This window comes from Ammospiza nelsoni, chromosome 22 (assembly GCF_027579445.1).
Source record: "Ammospiza nelsoni isolate bAmmNel1 chromosome 22, bAmmNel1.pri, whole genome shotgun sequence".
NCBI lineage: Eukaryota > Metazoa > Chordata > Aves > Passeriformes > Passerellidae > Ammospiza > Ammospiza nelsoni.
In genome coordinates this window covers 7790710-7811801 of record NC_080654.1, presented here as the reverse complement: position 1 = coordinate 7811801, position 21092 = coordinate 7790710, and the positions used below count along the sequence as shown (strand labels likewise).

Genomic DNA, 21092 nt, shown 5'->3' with positions numbered 1-21092 from the left:
CACTAAATCTCTGTCATTTCAGGGCACACACGGCAGCATTCCTTTGGCTGAGTCCTTCTCTTGTGGCTTCCTAAGGGTGACACAGCAACAGGGGCAGAGCACCAGCATTCTTTCACCCCCAATTGCTCCACTTTATACTTTTGCTGTTCCCAGCGTTCATAAGGATAGGAACTGTCCCCCAGTGTCTTCCTGAGTGAGGAGAACAGGCACATGGAGGAGAAAGAGGAGACCTGTTGTGGGATGCCTGTGAGGTGGGGGCAATTATGGGACAGAGGAGAAGAAATCAACTTTGTTTTTCTCCCATCAGCTCTCAGCTCCATTAAATGTCAGTGGATTGCAGGTATCACTGCCCTTCACCAGGTACTGGAGAAGAGATGGGGAAAGGGAGCATGGTGGGACCATTGTGTCTTCCAATAGCCCTCGGCAGCCACTGAGGAGCTTCTGTAAATCAGAGCAGTCCCTGGAGCTGCTCCAAAATCCATCCATTCCCAGGCCTTCGAGCATCCCACAACAAGGGGGTGCAGGAGTGTCTCACATTGCCCTCATGAACTGATCACCCCAGCTGAGCTCCACGTGGACTTAACTCTTGGAGGACGGTGCCAGCCTGTCACCACCTGCCTGTCCCTTGCCGTGCACCTGGCTGCACAGGCTGGCTGTGCTCCTTCCCTTCCTGAGGCTTAGCCAGGCCAGTGGCACTCCAGGATGCGCAGCACATGCCTTTAAACAAACAAAAATAACTACAATAGAAGATTTCAAATGCTGTGCTACCCTTGCCTTAAACACTTCTTGTCTGCAGCACTCCAAAAGCAGCAGGAGCCCACCCGACAGGAGCTGGCATCACACAGGTCCCCAGACAGCCAGAGAGCAAACATATCTGCCAGCACAGGACACCAAGGGGCTCTGGCTTCAGCAATACATACAGCAAAGCAGATAAAACAAAATAAAAAAAGCCAACAATTATCAGTTTTTTAAAACTTTAAATATTTTTTTCTTTAAAATCTGTTTTTCTCTGTGGTTCTGTCTCTGTAAAGAGCTGTGCTCTCCCTGCAGCATCTGGGTCACTTCCTCAGTCCTGGCTGTGGGGCAAGGGAGAAGCAGGGTCAGTTAAAGAGGATACAGGTGGGTTCCCTCCCCCGTGCATCACCGGCATGTGTGGATCTCCACCACCCGATGGCAGGGTTTGCACTTGACGGAGCAGCACCAGTGGAATTTGCAGCTGCACCTTTCCACAACCTCCACTTCGTCCGTGTGAAAGCCACGGCCACAACACATCAGCTCGCAGCCATCGATGGCCTTGGAGGTCTTGTTGCACTGCCGTCCACTGGTGCCCAGGACCCCATTCTTGAGGTCGTGGTCACAGAAGTCAGGACTGGAGTCTAGGTAGACGAGGTCCTCGTCTGTATGTGGCTTGAACTGGGAGTTTTTGGGCACCAGCACTTTGGTGGATCCAATCTCGCTCTGTTCGACCTCTGTGGCACCGTCGAATTTCTCCTTGAGGACGTTGCCCACTTTGCGGAAGGGGGGCATGGCTTTCCAGCACGTCTTGAACTCGCATGAGCCTGACACACCATGGCACTTACATTCCACCCGCATGTTGTTCAGGATCGCCTGCAGGAACAGACCCAAGGAACAAGATGGGATGATCAGTGTGGGATGGACATAGCAGGGAGGGTGCAATGGACAGGGCCTGGGAGGGCTGTGCAGAAAACACTGCTGGGTGGGTATGGGATTAAAAGAAGCCCAAATGGCTCAAGCCATGGCTGGGATGCTGCAGAGCGGTGCCAGCTGCCTAGGTTCTCTCCTTGCCATTACCTTCCTCCCTGCCTCGTTGTTGTGGAGGTTCATTAATGCTCTGTTGGAAGAGGCCCCTTTGCTCCTCTCACGGATGTCAACGAAGGACTGCGAGAAGGCCACACCGTAGGCGATGTTATCGGAGCAGCCTGACCACTGGAAGCCTGAGGCAGAGAGCACAGATGAGACAGGTACTGCCACCCCGTAGTGCTTGAACTCTCCAGCCCTACTCTTCCTAAAATCCAGCTGGCCTGCCCTCTCTCTGTCTTGCTGCCTACTAGTCTGCACCACACGGGAACAGGGGAAGCTGGGGAGTGTGGCCCTAGGGAACACATGGACAAGATGTTTTCAGTCCAGTGGGTGATGCATTCAGGTGTCTTTCTGAGGCAGTCACGTGAACTAACCAGCATTTTGGTTTTTTTAAACTTTTCCCTCTTTTCTGGATGGCTTCAGAGAGTGGGTTTGAATTGCAGGTATTTTGGCTACTTTGCGTCTCCATACAGCTGCAGCTGCTCCCTGTTCAAACACTCACCCTGTGGACTGCCCCCCTGCACTGTGCGGTCACAGCCACACTTGTCCAGCTCGCCACTGCTGCAGGCGCGGGTCACGGCGAAGGCCACCCCAGCTGAAGAGATGGCGTAGACGAACGCTGCCTCTCGTGTCCCTGCAATGGCACAAACCATGGTGGGAAAGGTGGCAGAAAGTCTGAGGCAACATGAGCGGGAATTCTGGAGGCAATGCAGCCCGGTGGCCAAAGGCTCTTGGTACACTGCCACATGTATCTCTTCTCCTCTTCCCTCTTAACTATGGTGTGGCACATAAACTCCCCTGAAAATCTGGTCTGAAAGACAGGTCTTGGCAAAACACTTCCTCCTAAGATAGAAGCAGCACATGCAGGACCCTCATTGTCCCCACCCCCGGGGATGCTGTCTGCTTAGTGCCAAGCCTGGACCTGACTCATCAGAGACCCCTGGGTGCTGGGAGATGTTTTGCAGAAGTGAGAGCCCATTCTGCAATAGTGAAGAAGCTGGGAACTGCCCCACAACATTAAAAACATGAATGACGGATGAATGATAAAACCTAGCACTAGGAGAGACAGAGGCTGCACTGCTAATGTGGGCAGAGCTCTAGCTTACATGGGAAGACTGTCTTGCCTTGTGCTTGCAGGGCAGCTCTGCCATGAAATCTTTCCTGCATCCAGAATAGATGGATGCAGGAAAGATTTCATGGCAGAGCTGCCCTGTCTGCTTTCCACATCCAGGAACATTCCCTGCAGCTGCAGATCCTTGCCATCCTCTTTCACAGAGTTGTGTAGCTTGCAATGCCTCCCAAACTACCATGCAAAACCCTGTTCTGCTCCCAAAGCGCCTCACAGAACCCCACTAGTGTCCAGGGTGCAGTGCAGTCCGAGTTTTTGTGTCTACCTATGTGGCGCCACATGGTTGAGAAAAACTTGTTTGGGAAGTTGGGCACATTCCTGGGCATGAACACACAGAGTAGCAGGGGCAGGGATCAGCTTTAGCAACACACAATGCCCACTATCCTCTGAGGCTGGTTGAGGGCACAAACCCTCCATTTCTGAGCAAGGAGGGCTGGCATTTGGGGTGGTCCCATGTTTGGTACAGAGGGGCAATGGCTTGTGAGCAGGCATCGCTCAGCTTGCCAGTCAGAGAGAGGGCAGCTACTTTGGTGGTCGCATCCCAGACTTTGGTGGCCCAGTTGGCAGTGGCTGGGGAGGACCCAGCCAGTGTGGGACTGAACTGCCTCCAAGTTAATCGAGGTTAATAGTAGGATCATGTTGGTCGGTTTGTGCTGTGGCTGCCTAAAAAGAGACGACTTTTAGTTTCTGGTATTTCTGGTATTTCCAGTCCCTGAACCTTCACGAGAAGAGATCTTCACGCCTGCATGGAGGGGAGGAAAGTCAAAAAAGGAGCCAGGGGGATGCTTTGGTTTAGGAGTCCTGGGATGGGAGGTGACATAGTGCTTGAGGGGAGGCAGAGATAGCACCTGAGGGGAGGCAAGCAGTGCTTCAGTAATCTTAAGGGGTTGCAGAGGGGTTTTCCCCTCTGTATCCTCACTGCACAGCATTACAGTCCTGTGCTTCTGGGAAGTCAGGGTGCAGCTGGGGGCTGCCCTGGCCATATCCAGCCCTGAAGGCTGGTGGTGGGGGATGATGCTGCCACATGTTCTTCCCATGCCAGGCAGCACCAACCCATCCTCCTGACGGTGTCCCCATTGATACTCTGCTCAAGAGTGGCCATGTGCCAGTCTGGCAGCAGTCACTGCTTCAGCACTGCTCAGAAAGAGACTGAGTAAATGCACCCATGGCTTTATGGAGTGGAGCTCCTAGGTTTGGTGGGGAAGAGATGAGACCAGGGTGACTTTAGGACCTTTGTTCAAACTTGGCATGTCCTTGTCAATTGGCGTGGAAAAAGTTCAGGAGAGCTGAGAAGCAGCAGGAGCCTGAATATGCTGTACCCAGCATACTGAACAGAGCCCCACTGAAGTGCACAGGGACCCATCCACCCCAAGATCCAACGCTGGATGGGCCATTCTTGACGCTATATAGCCACTGGTTCAGGGGCAAGCAGGCAAAATCCCACCTGCAGCCCACCAGGCTGCTTTCATAGCCATTCCCCCAGCAGCATCACCCCGGACACGTCCTTCCAGCTCACCTTGTGTCACCACCTTGCCGAAGACAGGCAGGGTATCCAGTGTGGAGCAGTTCCAGCGGCGGTTGCGGAATTGGTACTGGCACTCCTCAATGGCCAGCTGGGCTCCGCGTCGCACCGAGTCCATCACCTCCAGGTTCCTCTTGCACATCTGCACCTGGCGCTGGATCAAGCCCTTCAGCTTCTCGCAGGTCTCCTCCTCGGAGATGCTCCCTACTGAAGACAGCTTTGCCAGGTACCTGCCGGGACACCAGCACAACAGGTTAGGAGGCAAGGGCTGGGGGAGCCCATATTCATCTGGGACCCATGTTCAGCCTTCCAGAAAGCAAGGAGACTGAACCTAGTACCCCCTCCATAGCTGAGACCTGCTGCCCCTCTGGGTCACCTTTAAATGTATCACAGCAGTGACTCTGCAGGATGCATTTCTGGCTGAGAGAGAACAAGCCCAAGCAAAACGACCGTCCCTCTGCAGCCTAGTTCCTGTCTCCTGGGGAGTTCAGCTGTTGGCTCCCCTTTGCCTCTGTTGCCTGCAAGGAAGATATTTTCAGCGCTGTCTGAATGTGCCTGGTCAGGTCTCCTGAGTATTGGCATATCCAAGTGCTACTAGGAAAAGCCAGAGGTCTCCAAAGTCAGCCAAAACAAGCAGGACAGGCACTTGGCTGCCAGCTCCATCTGCCACAGTGCTCCCACAGCGTGTCTGTGTGCTCATAACTGGCAAACATTGCCCCCCAAACCACTTCCCTCCTGGAGGCTGCTTTTAGCTGCCCCAGACCCCAACAGGCAGGGATGGCCTCTGGGAGCTGCCAGGTTTCCTGTCACTTGGGATTCAAGCAGGATTTGAAGCAAGGAAGCAGAATCAGGAGCCTACCAGGGCAAAATTGCACAGGCTGGGCACTTCCTCCACCAGCCCAGCTTGTGAATAGGGCCATGAGGTCTTTGCTGATCTGGAAAAGACTGGCCCTGTGTGGAGGGGACCATGTGTTCTGCTTTCCATAGTGCCATCCTCAGCAGTAAGTCACAGAGCTGCTCTTGGGTGTCAGTATTAGGGGAATGAGGGAGCAAACTCCTTGAGGAGCAAGCACCTCAATACCTCTCAGCATTTCCTTGTCCAGTGTGTGGGTATGATGGTCCCTGCTGCACATCCTAGTAACTCAACCTCCCACCCCTTGTTGTGTTGTGGGCATGGTGTCCATGCTTGCCCATTTCCCAGTTCCATCCTCCTGCCCCAACCTCTGGAACACAGAAGGAGCTTAAGATAGTCCCAGTCAGATTTTCCAATGAGGCTGTGTGAGAATTCAATATCCTCTACAACTACTGGTGACTGTGTTGGCAGGTGTGTATATGCGACTCCCTCCTTGCTGTGGCTGCTGGCAGCCACTTCAGGTGACGCTGCCATGGTGGAGCCCTGACCTGTTGTGGACATGGAGGGTCCCCTGCGTGGGACAGGTGTAACTCACACTTGCATCCATCCACTATCCACACTGAGCTTTAGTGTCCTTGGGAATTGCCAGCATTGTCTCACACTGCTACTTCTCTGCACCAAGAGCTGCAACTACTGAGATTTATAGAAACTTCATTCCTTGACTCTGCATTTCCCAGCCCTACACAACTTGTGGGTTTGTTTGTGTGTTTTTTTAACTCCTCCTCCCAAGTTGCAACATCCTGCAAAGGATTTTTCTTTTGAAGCCCTGCTTGTCTCCGAGAAGTGACTGTGCAAAAGTGGCTCCTGCTCCCTGCCTGTTCCCATGTGTCCCAGGAGCCAGATCTGCTGACTTAAGCCACAAAATCAAGTTGTCACAGCCTCTTCCTCCCATTAACCCTGCCAGTCTGCCCCAGGAGGCGAAAACAAGATTTTCTCCGCTGTGCATCAGCAGAATTATTCACCAGCTTGGTTTTATGCTCACAACTGGGGGGGGGCGTGGGAGCCAGGGAGAAAGCTGTCTTGGCTCATGGTGTCCGTGGGGAGTCTGCATGGCGAGATGTCAAAAGTATTCAGTTTTCCCTGTGTATGATCATGGAGGCAATGCTTCTCTGACAGTGGGAAGAGGCAGGCTGCTGGGGTTTCAGATTCAAGTGCTGTTAGAGCCTTTATACCAGCAAATCATCTTTGCCCAAAGCTTCCTGCTCCTCCAAGGGGACAGCCCTGCTTGCAGAAGACAGGACCTGATGTAAACAGGTGGCTTGAAAAACCCACTGTGGCGAAACTCAGGACTGTCACCTTTCTGCTGGCCCCCACACCATGCAATGGGTGTCCCCAACCCTGTGGTGCAGTCCCAGACATGGAGTGCAACAACTGCTGTTCTCCCATCTTGCTGCACTTGGCTGACCTGGTGTGAAGGCACCAAACCACCTCTGGGAGCTTTGAGGATGTTGGATGCTGAGCACACACAGGGTGCCTGTAACAGCTGTCCCCTCCCAGGTCCAGCCATCACCCCAGTTTGGGCGTGGGGAAGATGACACACAGCAGAGTGGTAAGATTCAGCTCCAGACAGTGTGGGTTATTGATCAGCTTTGAGCCTGGAAGCCAAGAAAATCAGAATCTATCTCCAGTACCAACTCCTTGTGCTGATTTGGCTTCCCCCTCTGCCTGGCATTTATCATGTCAGGCAAGCAGCTCCTTCAAAGCCAGTGAGACTGGTCCTACAGATGAGTCAGTGCCTGCTTTGAGTGCAGACACATTGGTGGAAGAGTTTTGTGACACAGATGTAGCATCTGCATTATTATCAGCTCTGCTCAGGATGGGGCATAATCTCCTTTTCTAATACATTTCCCAGCTTGAGATTCTCTGGGCAATGTGCAGTAATAAATTCAAAGCATGCATAAAGTAAAGTGTGACAAAAGCCTTTCAAGCTTTTCCAAGGAGATGCACCTGATAAGGTGCCTCCCCAACTCACATTTAATGCTATTTAGGATTATAAAACAAAGGCCAAGGATGCTTCAAAGATAGGTACAGCTCTCAAGAACAGGTCTGGTAATTTGTTTTGCAATGCAGACAAATAAGATGAAACTATCCAGAACAGTGCTCTGGCCTCTCTCCTCCTTGACAGGTCCTGTGTCCTATCACCCCTCCTTGGCCTATGTTTGCCAGCCCCTCTGTGGAGATGGAGACAACTGTGCCTAAAATGCCGTGGCCCTATAATGCTACTAGTTTGTTACTCATCCAGGAGAACTATCACTGCTTTCCAAAAGACAAGGTTTTTGATGGGGAGGAGGCTCACATCCTGATCCCCGATTCAGGATCCAGCAGCTGAGGCAAGGATTTAAGGAAGGACCTTTGCTGAAGGACCTCAGCTTTGAGGCTCTCACATGGCATCTCATCACACCACATTCAGGAGCACCAGGTAGGAATTACCCTATCCCCTTCCCCTCTCTGGGGCAGATGAAGAGTTAGGTAAGAACTGGGAAACATGCTCTGCCCTTGTCAGCACTCAGAGGTGCTTCCATCTCATGTTTCTCAGGGCTGTGGAGCACCAAGGCTGTCAGGAACCAAACACATCTGCAGCATCCCACGGTCCCCATGGAAACCTGGCTGTAGCGCTTTGTCTGGTCGTTAACAAGAACTTTGCTCCAAACTTTGTTTCCCTGGGCTGAAGCGGAAGAATCTGCAGCCAAAGCCTTTGTCTACCTGCACAGAGAGATGGACAGGCACAGCAGGAGGAAGGCAACAAACAGCTCCTGCCCTCTACAAAGTCTCAATGCAGATCCTCCATCATGACATCACATCTCGATTGCTATGCAGAGCTCTGGATTATAATTTAAGTCTCACATACAGCCTCAAAACAGCCCTGTTTGTGGAAAACAAACTAAAACAATGGTGTATTTTCTTCCTTTACCAAGACTGGGCAAAGAATGTTTCTGGGCAAAGAGGAGAGCTGTTGCCCGCACCATTTTTTGAAGTTCTGTCCTCTTGCTTCATCGTGGTCTTGTATATTTCTTTTCTCCCGCCTTTAAATCCAGGCAAGTCACTTGCACAACAGATTCCCTCTTAAGAGTCATTGATTTAGGAGAAAACTGACTGAAAGCCATTTCTTTTTTCCCATCTGAAGTATTGAGACCAGGATGGAAGCCCATAATTTAAGCAGCTGCAGCTGATGCACTCTGCAAGATGGCAAATAAGTAAATCTCAAATCCAGCGAGCTTTGGAAAGGTGGGGGATGTCAGAAAGCCCTGCTTAAATAAAAATTATGATAATAGTTTCATGAGGAAGAATAATTAGTGAAATGACAAGGAGACACTGAAAGAGCCATAGCATCTGGCAGATAGAGCGAGGAGGAGAGGGGAGAAGATTCCCTGCCATGGACAGGTGTGGGAATTTCAGTCATTGACAAATGCTCAGTTGAAGTGCGTCAGAGAGGGTACCTTGGAGAAAGCAGAGATCTCTAGTGTTTCCATTTTCCAAACAAATGAGTTTCAAGTGTGAACTCTTTGTATTGTCTCATTTTGGGAATATTTTCCTGAAGATGATAATTTTCAGACCCAGGCCAGTAGCATCCCTGATAAACCACTCAATACATGCTCTGAAATCAGGCTCAGAAGCTTCACCCTGCCCAGCGAATACCCAACCTTCCCACAAGGCTGAGTGGCCAAGGCCACAAAAAGCTTGTCCAAACCCTAAACTGTGAAGATGATTCAGCTCTGCTCCTGTCTGAGAGGCAGCAAACACCCCTGTGCTTGTGGAGGGGTCAGCAAGAACATATCTGTGCCTCCTGAGGGTGCAAGGACAGTCAGCACTTGGGATTGTCCTAAGGATTGAGACAGCTCATGCAGGCAAGCTTCTTCTGGGGTAGGACTAGGATTGTTTATAATGTGAAAAATCCATGGAAAAACCCCATGCATCCCTGCATGCATCTGTCTGTCTCCATAGATATATCCATGCAGGGAGAGTTACTGACCAGTGCTATGGCTCCTTACAAGGAGCCATCCTGCAGATACAGAGAGGTGTTTTATCTTTGCCTTGTTGCTTTCTCCTAGCAAGCAGGGTGAGTGGAGCCATGGAAAGATGTCTCAGTCTGGCAGGCCAGATGATGCTCTATGCAGGCCATACAGCTCCCATGATTTCTCATGGTGTCCCACATTGGGCTTAGTGCCAGTCTCTGTGTTCCAACAGCTCCAGGCTAGTAGGGCCCACCACATCCATGGTTCCTCAACACTGCCAGCTTGGGAATGTTCCTGTCAGGATTTGCAGGAGACCTGCAAGGTTGCCCTTGTCCAGCTGCTGGCTCTGTAGGAGACTTGGCCCTCCTAGGGACCAGGCATTCCCCTCCTGGGATTACACATCCTGCTTTTCTAAGTGTAAACTACGATTTACAAGTCATCACCTGAGAGCCTGTCTGGTCTCTTCCTTGGAAAAAATACAGCGGTGTGCCTCAGTCCTTCCTGTCACAGTTAGGGCACCATCTCTTGGCTGAAACCTGCTTTTCACACCTACTCTTCACCTGCAATTAACAGCTGGAGAGAGTGACCCAGGAGGAGGCAGTGCTATGCCTGTACCTCCATCGCTCAGCTCAAGGGTGAGTCTGCACTTCCTGTCCCCCAGTCCTTGGGCCCTGCATCTGCCACCGTGTGCACCCAGCAAACACCCATGTCCCAGCCCCTGGTGGTGGCTCACCTCCCCCCTCACAGGTCTTTGGGGACTGGGGACAGTGAGATGGCCAGCTGCTGGTCCCGAGCCAGTGCTGCTTCTTGGCTTTCTGAGCACACGGGGGCAAAATCTCCACTTTTTAATGGGGGAGAGCAGGATGGAAGCTAGGAAGAGCCTGAACATCTCTTTTGGAAATCTGCTTTCAATGTGTAAGAAATTTCCTTTACTTCCTTTATAAGACAATAGAAGCTACTCCTGGATTCAGGTACAACACCTAGGCCTTGTTGCAAGGGGAGGCAAGTGCAGGCCAACTTCTGCAGTGCTTCAGGCTAGACCTCTGCAGGAAATCTGATGAGCTTAAGGTTTTGATCAGAATTTGCAAATACGTGACACAAAAAGCCTTCGACAGTATTAGTTTGATCTCACCCAACTTTCAACAGACCCCAGGCTGCTCTCCATTGGCCAAGAGACTCAATTACTTTTCCCCAAGTAATTTCATGAAAGCACAATACTGGCTCCAGTTCTGCTGAGCCAGCCAGATCCTGCAAGGCAGCTTCCTGGCTGTGAAGTGCAACAGCCCATGGCAGCAGCTCCAGGAGAGCCTGGAGGATGCTGCCAGGTCTCACCCACAGGTGTCGGGGACAGACACCCCTGGGCAGGGAAAGCAGAGGTGACCTGCACTGAATATGCAGAGCAGAGTCTACCATTCAGGCAGCCTTGGATGACTGCAAGTTTTCAAGCTTTAAGAAAAAAATCACCAATTATTGTAAGAGCCAGTGTCATTGCACTTGTAAGGAATTACAGAAGAATCTTCTAGAAACTGTTAACCTCCAGGATTGTTCAGCAATTTCATAATTTTAAGAGAGTGGCTGTAATGCATTTCTCTACGTCTACCAGGATGAATTAATCAAGCAGACAGTAGCTCTCAGCAAAGTAACATAAACACTTTTTTGCTTCAGTGCAAAAGTCCAGTTTTGATTCATGGAGTCACATCAAGCCATTGCAAAAAAGAAACCTGCCTCTTGCTGTTGCTCATTTTTGGAGCTTATCCAGTTTTTCACAGCCTGGCATGCAGAGTGGTTTTACCTCCTTCCTGTCCATCCTCCCTAGAGTTAGGTTCTGCTGTGAAAGACAGGGGTATAATTTTACTTGAAGCTTTCTTAGGAAAAGACAGAAATGCCCATCACCACCGAGGAGCTAGAGAGCACGGGGCCCTTCTGGCAAACACAGCCCTGAAGGGTGTCTGCCAGACAGGACCATTGCTCAGAGACATGCCAAACTTGTTTGGAAGTCCAGTGCCAGGACTACTGGGTGCAACCTGCAGGGTGCAACCTACAACTAGTCCATTTTCATCACTGAGATAAAATTAGCTGGTATTGTCAGAAGTGGCGAGACTTACAAATAAATAAAAATTAGAATATATATCCAGCAGTTTCAATTTCCTACCTCACAGCCTTGGAAACAGGTTCCATTGGTTCATGCTCCAACCTTGTGGATCTGACAGGATTCCCAGAGCAATGCAAAGGAGCCCTGAGCATCTCAGAAGTGAAGAGCCATTTGTCCAACCCACAGCACCCCTCAAAGTAAGGAAATTCCTCATCAAACCCAAATGGTGCAACCCACCACCCTGGCTGCTGGGACCAGCTCAGATGTGACCAGGGAAACTTCCTGACACTGTCCTCACAGCAGAAACCATGGAGCATGGAGAAGGGAGTGGAGACTGGCAGGAACAGCTTTGTGTTAGAGCACCTGCCAAATCTGTGCCATGGCAGCATGGCATCTGAAGGGAAAATACTGAACCGGTTCCTCACCACGTGAAAGACGGAGCATTGCAATGACATTGCAAAGAATGTTGTACAAAATTAAACTATGTCAGGCTCCCGGTGAAGTGATCTGTCCCCACTATCAAAGCTGTGGAGACTCACCTGAAAAAAATAAAGCCTGGTTTAAAACCAGAAGGATGCAATGCAGGACCCAGGCATGCTTCCTCTCAAATCTTCTGCATTGCATAATGACCCAAACAAAACAAGCATTCCGGCTGCTCTTGCGACATCCCTACTCCTAAGCTGGCAGAGATGGGCACAGAGAATTGGGCCGCCTGTCTGAAAGCACTTTGTGATGTTCTGATGAAAGGAGGCCAGGGAAATCCAAACTCCTTTTATCTCTTCCTCACCAGCCCTTGAAAGTGGTTAGAAAGCAGCTGCTTAGCCAGGCTTGTTTGGACCTTCACAATGTCTTCAAGGTTTCCCAGAGCACTCATATATTTTTTTTTAAGGTTTTAAAAGCCCATCTGTGCTCCCGGCCCTTTAAGCCAAGTTCCAAGCCCAGATGGAGATTTTAAATCCCTGTAAAGAATGGGTAGACAGAGCTGCTGGTGGTACACCCTGCTCTAAAATGGCATGACCATATCTCAGACCAAGCATGTCCATATGGAGAGACTCTTCCAGAGCCAGTTTTAGCTACAAGAAAATGGAGAGAGGCTGTAATGATTCCCAGATAGTTTGATAACCAGGGGTCTCACCCCTAAAGGACCCTACCCTGTTGTATCTGATGTTTTCTGTTTCTGTTCTCTCATCGTTCAGACCCTCTGAACAGCTAGAGAGCAAGGCTGTGGGCCCCAGTGCCTCATGCATTTAGTGGATGCTTACATCCATAACCCACTTTGCACACTTTCTAGTTCACTTTTTCACATGGACTTCCTTCTCTCCAAAATAGGTAAATAGATTAATAACTAACTAACTAAACCACTGGACTAAAACCAAAGCCTGGCACTCCCGTGCCAGCTGTGGAATGATGCTTGTTTGGCTAGAAGTCTCTATGAAACACCCTCAGCATCAGGATGAGTTTGGAGCAGAAGAGGCCTTGCTTCCAAATTCAACCACATCACTGCACATGTGGGTTCAAGTGTCTACGAAGTGCAAGTTGTTTTGAAAAGTAACTCATCTGCTTCCCCTGTAAAAAGCACAGCCCTGGACTCCTTAAGAGATAAAGGAGAAGCCAGAGGGACCTTCCCGCGCACAGCCAACAAGATGTAAAAGGCTCTGTCTACAGCCCTTTATTTAATTTACAAACCTCTGCCTGAAGAGGCGGGAAGCAAATCAGAGCCTCCAAAGGCAGAAGGAAGAGCAAGCCTGAGGCTTTCACAAAAAGTGGGAACAGAGTATCTCTTCAGATTTGGAGAACAGAGGCTTTCTGGATAGGCAACAAGGCAAGCAGCAACTCCCCAGACTCAAAACACTGATAAAAACCACCTGAGGTTTGCTTCCTAACCAGGGAGAAAGTAGGTTGGTTTGTTTAATGAAAAGACTTGGGAAATCCCTTCCAGCTCAATGGCCTCTGTAGCAGAGTGATCCCTTTGAGAGATCCCTACATCATCTCCTTTTTATACTGGATGGGGCAGCTCATTGCATGGCCAAAACAAGTGCTTTCCCCACAAAGTCATGCTTACAGAAACCCTTAGCTCAAGCATTGCAAGCAGCGTATCTCCAAAGCACTGGGGAAATGCGAGTCTGTACAGGTCGAAAGAAGCTTTAGAGCTTTAGGAGGAGAGAAAAAAAAACCTCACAACTGAGCTTAATCTCTAATCCAGCAGGTTTCTGAAAAAGCAAACTTCACTGCACGCTGCCATTCCGTGCACACACCTCTGTGCAGAACTGTGTGCCTGGCGAGGCTGGATCCATCCCGTGTGCTGGGCACAAGCTGGCAGCGCCCTGGGATAACGCCGAGCATGCTGAGCCCACACACGTGAAGACATACGAGGCACACTCATTCCTCGAATATCTGATAATTCCTGGGATCCTTCTAACTCTGTTTATTGCCTCCGGCAGTCTTTGTTTCTGATGTGAGAAGATAAACAATGGGAATTGTCTTAATCCTAAAGGCAAAGAATAAAAAGCACTGAGCGGGGGACGATCCTTTTATCATGATACATTTGCAACATCAAAAAAAGTTGACCCCCTTCCTTTGAAACGCACTGAAATGTATCTGCTTTTCCTCCCCTGTTGGCAGGAATGAGCCCCCCGCGCCCACCCTTGCTCTGCCAGCACGGACGGCTGCACACAGCCCTCCCTGCCTAGTGCGGCGAATCACCACTCCGCCTCGCCTCCCAAATCCTATTCCAGCTGCGTGCGGCGCCGGGGACCGAGGGGAGTCCCACCTCTGCACATCCGTGCGGGGCAGCTCGCCGACCTCACTCATGAAATCCCCACTTTCCGCCGTGCCCGTCCCAGGGCAGCCGAAGCTGCTCCTCTCCAGAGATCTGCCATCATCTCACAGAGCTTCCTCAGCAGGACTTTCTTCCTGCAGGAAAAACACTCCCACAGTTCCCAATATACCTTCACCAGAAGCATGACAGCTTAAAAGACCACCTTGATAGCTGCTATGATCCACCCACCAGTTGCTAGAGACGTGCGGCATGCAAATCGCTCCATCTGGCAAAGAAGGAGGACAGAAGGACTAAGCACTAACGCATCCTAGGCAGGCACCTTTTCCCACAGGCAGGACACTTGGAGAGTGCGGCTGACCTGGCACTTTCCCCAGGCATTGGCGAGCATCCTCCAAAAAACACCTACATCCCACAGCCTCCAGCAAGTCAAAATGTAAAGGCAGGAGCTGTATCCGGATGCAGAGAGGACTCTTTGCACAGGGGATGTGTGCCCATCTGAGCACCTGTGTTTGGGATACACGACACTCAGGATCCTTCATGCTGACAATCCTGGGAACTCCTTAACCTGTGTGGTGTACTTGCCCCTGCCGAGAGAAATCCATGAAGGTGAGATGGAGGCGGCCCACGCTCCTCAGCCGGAGAGCGGGTCTGCTGGGTGCGAGCACGGGAACTAATTAGTTCCCGTCAGCCGGCAACACGGCAAAGCGGGGGAAGCACCATCTCCCACCAAAGCAGATTTATTAGGAAGAACCGATGCCTTCCTTCAAAGTTAGGTGGGAAAGTGTTGTCATGCTCCATCCCCTCTGACCCGGGAAGGGGGAAAGGGGGGGTATCCTCTTCAGAAAGTAGTCCCACCGCCTTGGCAAACACGTAGGAATTTTCCAGAACGATTTCCGCCCCTGTTTACCTTACACATTATTTCAGTGTTTGTTCAGCGGGTTCCCCATGTCATCGGGCTCCTCTGCGGCGTGCAACAGCCCCCCGACACCCGTGCTCTTACCGGGAATGGGGGGCCGAGGCGTGGGCAGCCCTGCTCGCTGCAGATCCCCGGGCCCAGCACGTTTGGCCGCTCCCGCTCTGCCAAATCCTCCCCTGGACCGCTGGCCCTCGCGTGGCATCTCGCCAACACCCAGGCCCCGCTCCGACCCGACGTCCTGACCTCCACCCGTGATCCCGGTGTGATCCGGATTCATAACTTAAGGACAAAAAATGGGACGGGGCTAGATAACCAGCCCCATTCCCATCAACCGCGATAACACTCCGCCGCTGAGCTGGGAGAGCCGGCATCCCCTGCCGCCCACCTGCCTGCGGATGAGGGCTGCAAGCCCACCGCCACGGCGGCAAGGGTCACCGGGGACAGGGCACGGACGCGATGGCGACGGGCGCCCCATGCCCGGCCGGGGACCGAGCAGCATCGCTGCCGGGGTCGCGCCCGGTGCTGCCCAACCCCGCGGCACCTGCTCCGCGCCCCCGGGGCTACCAACAAGTTGCGGCGTGTCCGTGTTCCCCCTCTCGCCCCGCGGCTACTCACAGCCAGTTGCTGGCGTTGGCCGAGAAGGTGGCGAGGATGATGAGCAGCAAGGAGCGCAGAGAATACTCAGGGCTCATCCTGGAGGGCAGGCGGGGTGGGACTACGCGGAGCCGGCGGCGGCAGCGCCCCCGCCGCCCCGCGCCCAGGGCAGCCGCCGCCGCAGGTGGGCGCGGGCTGGAGCGCCGGGCGCTGCCCGGCTGATGCTCCCGCCGCGGCCGCCGAGCCCGACTGTCAGCGCGGCCGGCCCGTCCCGGGATGGAGCGGCGGGGCCGGAGGCGGGCCGGGGGCGGAGGCAGCCCCGGGGGCCGCCCCGGCTCCGCCGCTCCCTGGGCGGGACTCACTGCCGGGGACATCCCCGGGGCGGGCCGGTGGCGGGGAGGGCACCGGAGAGGGCACCCGGGGCTCCCCCGGCAGGGAGGGCATTGGGAGTTTCTCCGGCGACGTGGAGGGCAGCGGGGAATCCGCCAGCGTCCCCCACCTTGCTGCTGCACCCGCCAAGCGGCACCTCTGGGTGGGTTCTCTGTGTGCGGGGAGAGACGAGGGAACCTCGCAAAGGGGAAGGGCGGGGGTTTCCGCATTTGATGTTTTTGGGGTAATTTCCTGGTCGCTGTGAAGCAGCAGAGCCCTTAGATGTCCTGGCGCTGCCTGGAGTGCATGGCCCAGGCTGCCTTCTTCATCAAGCACCCCTTTGACTTGGAGTGATTTCCGAAATTCCAGTTTCTGAAAATTCACTGTAAATACCAAAGTGCATCTGAAAATTGCAACTAAGGAGAGGGGTCTGGGTGGGTTCTTTCTGGGGGTTCTATCAGGAGAACAGCATTTGGAGATGGAACAGGGACAAGTTTGCAAACCCTCTTGGCATCTCAATAAGGGCTGCCCCGTGGAGAGCTGCCAGTGGCTGGTGGCAGGCTCTAGAATGTGCAGATGGAGGGTGATGCTTGAACAAATATCAAGGTTTAAATTCACCTCTGGAAAGGTCAACTCTTGAGTAATCCCAAGAGCTCCTAACAGCATGTCTTAACCACCCTGAGAACAAGAGATGTGGTAGGGATCCCTATCTCTGCTCCATCCACTATGCCCCTGTCTATCCATATCTGCATAAATGACTTAATTTAAAGCCAGGAGCAACATGAGCTGGCTGCTTGGTGTGAAATCCAAGATCCCAGGCAGCCACAACTGTGCACCAAATCTCCTCTTGACAATGTTGTTACTTAGGTCCATTACTAAAACCTCTTGCTACCATCTCTAAAATCTTGCCAAGCTGGTTTGGAGCTATTCAAGATTCCCTTTGTCTTTTGAAACTCCGTTTTCCTGTAGCTGGGGCACACTTATTCAAAGCACGGCAACTTGCGCTAGGCTGCATATGCCTGTCTAACTTTATTACACCTACTTTAAAATCTCTGCATTAGTTCCCTGTCAAAGTGAGGATTTAATTTCAAAGTGCTTTGACTTATATTCCAGCTCCTGACAGGCAGCAGCCCACCCTCACCTAGTCATTCATCTGGCTTTCACATCCTTGCTGATTATCCTGGATGAAAATGGGATTCTGGCTGCTTTGCTGGTGAATTGGAGGTTGTTGCCGTGAGCCCTGTCTGGGTAATTCAGTGCAACTGGAGCTGATTAATCTGGCTCATCATTTGAGACGAAGCTGATGCCTTCTGGCTTCTAATTGCTCAGGGTGTTGAGTGAACTTGTCACGAAGGCAAGAACTAATTGAGAGGCTAAGGGGAATGAGAGGTTAGAGGGCTGTGGCTGGCTGGCCAGAGCCACGTGGGTCTATGGGAATGTCATACTTTTGGGCCTCTCGTGTTATTCCCCTCCAAGGAGAAACATCAGACAGAAGCCAGAAGGGTGGGCATGAATCCTGGGGTCCTGTCTGGCATGGACATCTGCAGCCCACGGAGCGCTCCTGGCAGAAATGTTCCTGGTGCCAGGGCTGGCTCAGGGCACCCTGCTGCTCTTTTTGGGGTAGCTGTGGTGGCAGGATGGTGCAGTGGGTGCTTGACATTGATCTGGAAGACCTCTTGAGACTTCTCTTGGCCTGGGTGAGGAGTTGTAGATCATGTCCACCTAGTTCTGCAGCAGCTTCAGGTCCTGTTTCCATTGTAGCAGGTGGAACAGAGGGGACTGTCCTGACTTAACCAGCAGGAGAACAGGAAAGCCAGACCATTGCAGCAGTCACAGTGTGAATTGGGGACAGAGTGTCACATCCACAGGAGGCACTGAGGATAGAGTGTCCATGGACTGATGAGTGGTACCCCCATGCCACAGGGGAGGCAGATGCAAACACCTCTGGAGTAAGTCACTCCAACGGGAAGTGCAGTGTGAGCTGCCTGTGGAGATGGTAACAGTGCACCAGGGCATGAGGGGTGTTTATTTTACAGTCTCTGGGGCGGAGGAGGTGATGAGTGTGAATGGAGGACAGAATATGGAAATGGGCACTCACTTCAAGGGTGTGGGTTCCTTGATCTTTTCAAAGATGCCCATGAAACACTGCTTGGTCATTACCTACCGCTTTCTGGAAGCTGGATTCTTTTGGCCTCTGATTCAGAGGGTGCTAAGGTTCTTTAAAAACCTAAAGCCCAGCTGATTTGGAAGAGAGAGAGACCCAATTCCAAGGGAATGTTTAAGGGACACAGCAGGTCTCCTGGCCTGTGCATTGCTGCAGAGGCCTCTTGGCCAGCAGGGCCCCTTCTGTGTCCTCCTCTCAGGACAGCAGCTGGTGATGAAGGCCTCTTGTCACTGCCAGTGTGGGTTGGAGCTCAGTGCCTGCTGGCTACCCCAGGCTGCAAGGCAACACTCCTTGTAACTGACTGTGTGTTGCTTAATGAACATCTAACTCCCATTAGATAAGGAGACTCCCTTTGATGTGTAAATATTTCAGTGATGGGAAGAGGAATGAAATGCACCTCAAGGCTTGCCCAGGTGGGTATTTGTTCAAAGAGAAATTACCATCACCATATCACAGGCAAGGCAAAGGGCAAGCAGTGGTAACAGGAAGGGGTTTTCAACTCAGAGACCAATATGAAAGCAACAAAGCATGCAAAAATCCATGCAAAATTGTAGCCAGGCTCTGGATATAAGTGATGTAAATACAAACTACACTGAAGAGTAAGTGCAGGCAGGTAGCACTCTTCCTCATTTTCTGGATCTGACCAGTGCTATCAGTCACGGAGGTTATGAGAGGTATTTTACAGGTTTTTTTTCAGGTTTCTGATTCCCCATGGGCTTACCAAATGGGATTGAAAGTAGAGTACTCTAAAATTTAGAGAATAGTCTCTACCATGTGGTGGGGAGAAGAGCTGCAAGAAAAAGTTCTCCTTAAGTCATGGGTGAATCTGAGGCTGTGGGAGTTGGCTCTGAATAGAAATAAATTCCATTTTGGATTTAATGGAACATACCTATTGGACACTTTAGCAACAGCACATGTAATAATCCTGTCCTGGAGAAAGGAGAAGTTGTTCTGGGAGCCCCCATGCCAGAAAATACAGGACAGTTGTACTCCTTTACAGAAACCTGTATTTTTTCTGATGAAATTTATTTCAAACTACACAAACATTTCTGAGTGGCACTGATGACTGGTTAGAGTAGGGACTGTATGGGACTGCAGTTCACAATCAGAAGCAGCCTTGCAAACATGAAGGTTGCTCTGACAAAAGAGCTGTGTCCAGTCCATTACAGTCAGGGAGCGAGCAGTTGCTGTAACCCATGCTCAGCTGGGCAGCTCGACTCATCACAGTGGCCACTGGAACATCAAGACCAGCCTTTTTTTTAGCTGCAGCAGGATGCCTTTAGCCCCATACCTATTCCAGAGCCTGCTTGGGAATGTGCATATATTTGTATGAGTCTTCAGAAGCAGGTGTTCAGTTAAAATAAATCTTCAGTGGCATCGCCTGAAATCTGGCACTGAGGCTGGTAAGACTCACTCCTCCAATTTTATTGTCAAATAGGGCACTGAAAAAAATACAGTGGCTTGGGATTTAGGGACTTTTCTTTTGGATGTTGTCTCTGAGCACACCATCAAAATTTCTCTGGGAAAAATGAGTGGCTATGGTGATCTTGTGGGTGCTGTCCATGCGGGAAGTTAAGAGCATCCCCAAATATTGTGAATGCCTTCAAACCATAAAATTGCAGAGAGAGCCAACTTTTCCACTGCTCAGATAGATCCTTTTTCACAGGTCTGTGAATGAACTGTCCCCTGGGTTGTACTATTTTCAGAGGAGATTGTTATCACAGTTCCAGATTCTGGCATTTAAAACATATCCCAACCGATTTCCCCACTCACTTGGGTGCCATCCACACCAAGCAGTGCTAACAAACCTTGATCCAGGTGCCGGCCTGGCAGTGCACATGTAGACAGCTGACACTGGAGTGACAGCTCACGACTACATTTGCCCTACTCATTCTGCCCAGGAAGAAAATGAGATTTTAGGCTGGTTGGATTTATAACACCCTGATTCACTCCTTTGCAGTGCTCATTATACCTCCAGGCATTTAAGAGCACTGAGACTTCATCCCCCACCGTGGGAGCTGGGAGAGCCCTGCTCAGCTGAGCGGGATGAAAGGAGGGATGGAAGCCACCAGGACTGCAAAGGGTCTTCCAGGCTAGGGATGGTCAGGAGAGGACAGGGCATGGGTGAACACCTTGGACTGTTCATGACTTGTGGTGGAGTTATCTTCAGCTTATCTTCACATTCAGCAGATGTGGCAGATGATGGAATTCCAGACTGGTTTGGGTTGGAAAGGACATTAAAGATCATCTCATTCCACCCCGTGCCATGGGTAGAGACACCTTCCATTATCCCAGGTTGCTCCAAGCCCCATCCAACCTGGCCTTTAACACCTCCAGGGATGGGGCAGCCACAGCTTCCCTGGACAATCAGTTCCAGGCTTCACCACCCTCTTAGTAAAGAATTTCTACCTAATTCATAAACTAGTCTCTTCTCCTTTAGTTTAAAACTGTTCCCCCTTGTCATGTCACTATCTGCTGTGTTAAAAGGTTATTCTTCCTCTTCTTTTATAAGCCCCTGTAAGGACTGGAAGGCTGCAATGGTGTTTCCTCAGAGCGATGAGACCTACAACCCCCCCAGGTGGCGTTGCCATTGCCAAGGTGCTCAGCCTAAGTAATGCCCACATCTTTCTTCCTGTGTGTGACCAAGGAGGTCATAGGGCTGTGTCTTGCTCCATCTCTCTCCTTGCACCATTGGTGCTCTTGCTGGTGTGCTTTTGGCCCTGCCAACCTGTACGTTGCAGACAGTGGCTAGGCAAAGAGCAAGGGATATCTTGTCCTAAGCCACAGGAGAGGTAAGGCCAGTTTATTTTAGGCTTTGCTATATGTTCCCCAACAACTCC

At 51.3% G+C, this 21092-nt stretch overlaps 1 protein-coding gene across 1 annotated transcript; it reads right to left on the bottom strand.

Annotated features, from left to right (window-relative positions):
* Positions 1-862: 862 nt before the first annotated feature.
* On the bottom strand, positions 863-15953 carry WNT4 (Wnt family member 4). The gene is made up of 5 exons (XM_059487381.1): positions 15741-15953; positions 4467-4702; positions 2324-2455; positions 1813-1955; positions 863-1608 (listed from the first exon to the last, which is right to left on the bottom strand). The coding sequence occupies exons 1-5, from the start codon at positions 15815-15817 to the stop codon at positions 1141-1143; spliced, it is 1056 nt and encodes a 351-aa protein (XP_059343364.1). The 5' UTR covers positions 15818-15953; the 3' UTR covers positions 863-1140.
* Positions 15954-21092: the final 5139 nt, after the last annotated feature.